We start from the raw sequence: 3316 nt of genomic DNA, 5'->3' as shown, positions 1-3316 counted from the left end.
CTAATACCGTAGTTACGGTCTGTAGTCTGCACGCACAAATGGTCTGTACGATGTACGAAGTTCATGAGAAATCGTTTCCTGGTATGGGCGGTTATCGTGTGCTCTGCAACTTCGTGGGAAGAACCCCTTCACGCGCAAATCACGAGCTGTCTCCTTCGTGCTGATGAGCCTTGGTGGAGATGTGAGCGACCAGGAAGTCTCCAGCTCGCTCCGTCCGCCCGCCCCTTTATTCTGTGTTACCTTAGTCTTTTCTCTTCTCTTGTTTTATCTGTCTCTCTCCTCTGTATCTTGTCTGTGTCTCTGTGTGACTGTACTTCTCTTTCTCTCTCTCTCTCTCTCTCTCTCTCTCTCTCTCTCTCTCTCTCTCACTTTCCCTATCCTCTCTCTCACCCTTGGCCCCCCCTCTTTCTTTCTCTTTATGCCCCCCCCCCCTTTGAGTGGTTGGCGGGTACTCTGGTGTGGTTTGCTCCTTCATTCCTATTAAACATCTATTGTCCTTTTCTCCCCTCCTTATCTCCTATCCTTCTGTTTTTTGTGGTTGTTACTCTCTTGTAACATCTCTCATCTTCGGCACTTATATGACCTTATTGGGTTGCAAGTGCCGTAAAACACTTACTAAAACTAAAACATCTACATTGTCTTTATCTCTCCTCCTTTTTTTGTTTTTGATACTCTCTTGTAATATTTCTAGTGCTCGGCACTTCTATCTATGATCCATTTGTATAATCTGCTTACTTAAATTACTTCTTTTTTTTACTTGTACCACCTCGGCACTCTATGACCTAATTGTGTTACAGGTGCCGTAAAACTCTTACTATGATAAGTGTGCATAACACAACTTTTAAAGTTACCACCCAAACGTGGGTGGATTCCAAAAACGGTTGTAAGTATAAGAAAAAAAAATATGTTAATTGCATGTATGCGTGTGTGTGCGTGAGAGAGGGGGGAACAGAGGGGATGGGGGGATGCAAGATATGAAGGGTGAATCGGAATGCTATATTCTTGGAACAGTATCCGGAGCCTGACGCGGTTCTATTTCGACCTCAATGCTTCCTTAATGCCGCGCGAAAGGTCAAAAGACCCCCAGTCCAATGTGTGGTACGAAATTTTTTTTTCCTTTCTGAAACTGATCATCTGCTTAGGCCAGTGTGTCTTCATGTGTATGTATATAAATGTGTGTGTGTGTGTGTGTGCGTGCGTGCGTGCGTGCGTGTGTGTGTGTGCGTGTGTGTGTATGTGTGTGTACGTGCGTGTGTGCGTGCTTGTGTTTGTGTGACTGAAAAATTCGGTGCCCACAGTATACTGTGAGAGTCAAACCGACACCACCACCTAAGAAGCCCTAACCCGGAGCTTTGCCCTTTCCCCGTATCTCTGTAACCGTGTAATATTATGGCGTCTATTGTGAAAGCTGTCATGGTATACGTTGATACCTTGAAAGTCCGGTGTTATTTTCAGTAAACAGAGTACACGCACGTATAGACATGACTGGCCTTTCCTTGTCCTCAAATCCATTACTACGTCACGTTTTTGGTGTTGGCTGGGCTGTGTTCAGTGTTGACCTTGTTTTGGTTCTGCTCCTTACTCAGTTTGAAGTCGGATATTGTTGCTTATCTCAGGGGGAGGGGGTTGGGTTTTTTGGGGTCTTGTTTTGTTTTTTTAATTCTCATAGTAGATCTGAGTTTTTTGTTTTTGTTTTTTGCCCTTTTTTTTTCGAAGTTTTAGTACGACTGTACTTGTTTCACTCATTCTTAAAAGGTGTCGCAAAGTTCCTACTGTGGATGGTTGGCGGGTGCTGTGTTGTGACTTGCTCTTTCTTTCCTGTCAAAAAATCAGTTGCCCTTATCTCTCCTCCTCCTCATGTTTCATGCTTGTTACCTCCTGCAACACCTCTAATTGTCGGAACTTACATGGCCTGATTGTGTTGCAGTGCCGTAAAGCTCTTACTAAAACAAGAAAAGCAACAAACACGTCCCTTCCTCTATTATGACAGGCATGAAGCGAGTTAATTGTTTTCAGGGCGGCCTGTTGGATTATAAACTAGTCCACTGTTTCTGCCAGTGGGAACGCTATTTTCCTTCCCAACAGCTGACCTTTTGTGTGTGTGTGTGTGTGTGTGTGTGTGTGTGTGTGTGTGTGTGTGTGTGTGTGTAGGTGGGTGGGTGGGTGAGTGAGAGACAGAGAGAGAGAGAGACGAAGAGAGAGAGAAAGAGAGAGAGAGAGAGAGAGGGGGGGGGAGGCATCTTTTCTGCGTACTTTTTATGTCTTCTGTCATGTTCCAATTTTCAATGCCTATGTGTGCTCATTCTGGTAAAAAGAAAAAGACCCTGCCATAACCCACTGCTAAGGACTCGCTTTAGGAATAACTTTTCTATCTTTTATGGCATTATACTCTTACACGACACACCCCCCCAAAAGTCAACTGTTTTTCAAACAGACCGTGTGTTTTGGATATAATAGTAGACTTTTTCCTTAATTCTAGTAAAAGATTTTCTGGCCTTTATCTCTCATAGCAGTTTCGTATTGCTGTTCCAGCTCTTGAGTAAATGTCCGTCATAAACCTGTCAGTGCTCTTCTTTTTGACTAAAGGGATGAGACAAGCACTGTCCCCCTAGCGTCCCCTGTCTGCAGTCAAACACGGCGACAAGATCTGTTGTTTTAAGACTCCCCTGCTCCTATAAAATCGTTGTACCTTTGTGACGTTATGACTGTAACATAATCCTCTTCAGTCAAACATAGTGGTGGGTAGTTGGCGGGTTCTCTGGTGTGGTTTGCTATTTCTTTCCTATCAAACATTTACGTCTTTATATCCCCTCTTTCTTTTTTTGTGGTTTTTACTCTCTTGTAACACCTCTAATATTCCGCACTTTTATGACCTTGTTGTGTTGCTAGTACGGTAAAACTCTTACTAAAACTAAAACAAAACTCAGTGATACGATTTTTTTTTCTGCCAGTGGTAAGAGCACACCACTGGTAGGTCTACTTTTTGTTTGTCATACTCTTTTCCCGGCACAAATATACGACCATTATTGTGTCGATGTGCTCCTCCTTACTGAAACGAACAAACAAACAAAATTTTCTTTTTAAGACTCCCCTGCTACTATAAAATTGCTGTACCTTCGTGACTCTGTGACTAATCCATGCGGTTTTTTTTGTGTGTGCCCATCCTCAGACGAGAACGAAGATCAAGTGTACGCCAAGTTCATGAGAGCCCACAAATGCTATGACCTCATCCCCACCAGTGCCAAGCTCGTCATTTTTGATACACAGTTAAACGTAAGTATACAGTCGACATTTGTTTTAATTTGAGGGTGGGGGG

General features: G+C 43.4%; 1 protein-coding gene across 1 annotated transcript in view; it reads left to right on the top strand.

Moving 5' to 3' along the window:
- LOC101853867 (5'-AMP-activated protein kinase subunit gamma-2) overlaps positions 1-3316 on the top strand; it is a gene marked incomplete in the record, with an annotated part of 273733 nt that overhangs the window by 249210 nt on the left and 21207 nt on the right. Inside the window, 1 exon segment of the mRNA XM_035970895.1 lies at positions 3170-3277. Within this exon segment, the coding sequence (XP_035826788.1) occupies positions 3170-3277 (108 nt within the window).

This window comes from Aplysia californica, unplaced genomic scaffold (assembly GCF_000002075.1).
Source record: "Aplysia californica isolate F4 #8 unplaced genomic scaffold, AplCal3.0 scaffold00335, whole genome shotgun sequence".
In the NCBI taxonomy this organism is placed as follows: Eukaryota; Metazoa; Mollusca; class Gastropoda; order Aplysiida; family Aplysiidae; genus Aplysia; species Aplysia californica.
The sequence above is the reverse complement of the archived record's forward strand: the minus strand, read 5'-3'. Positions and strand labels throughout refer to the sequence as shown.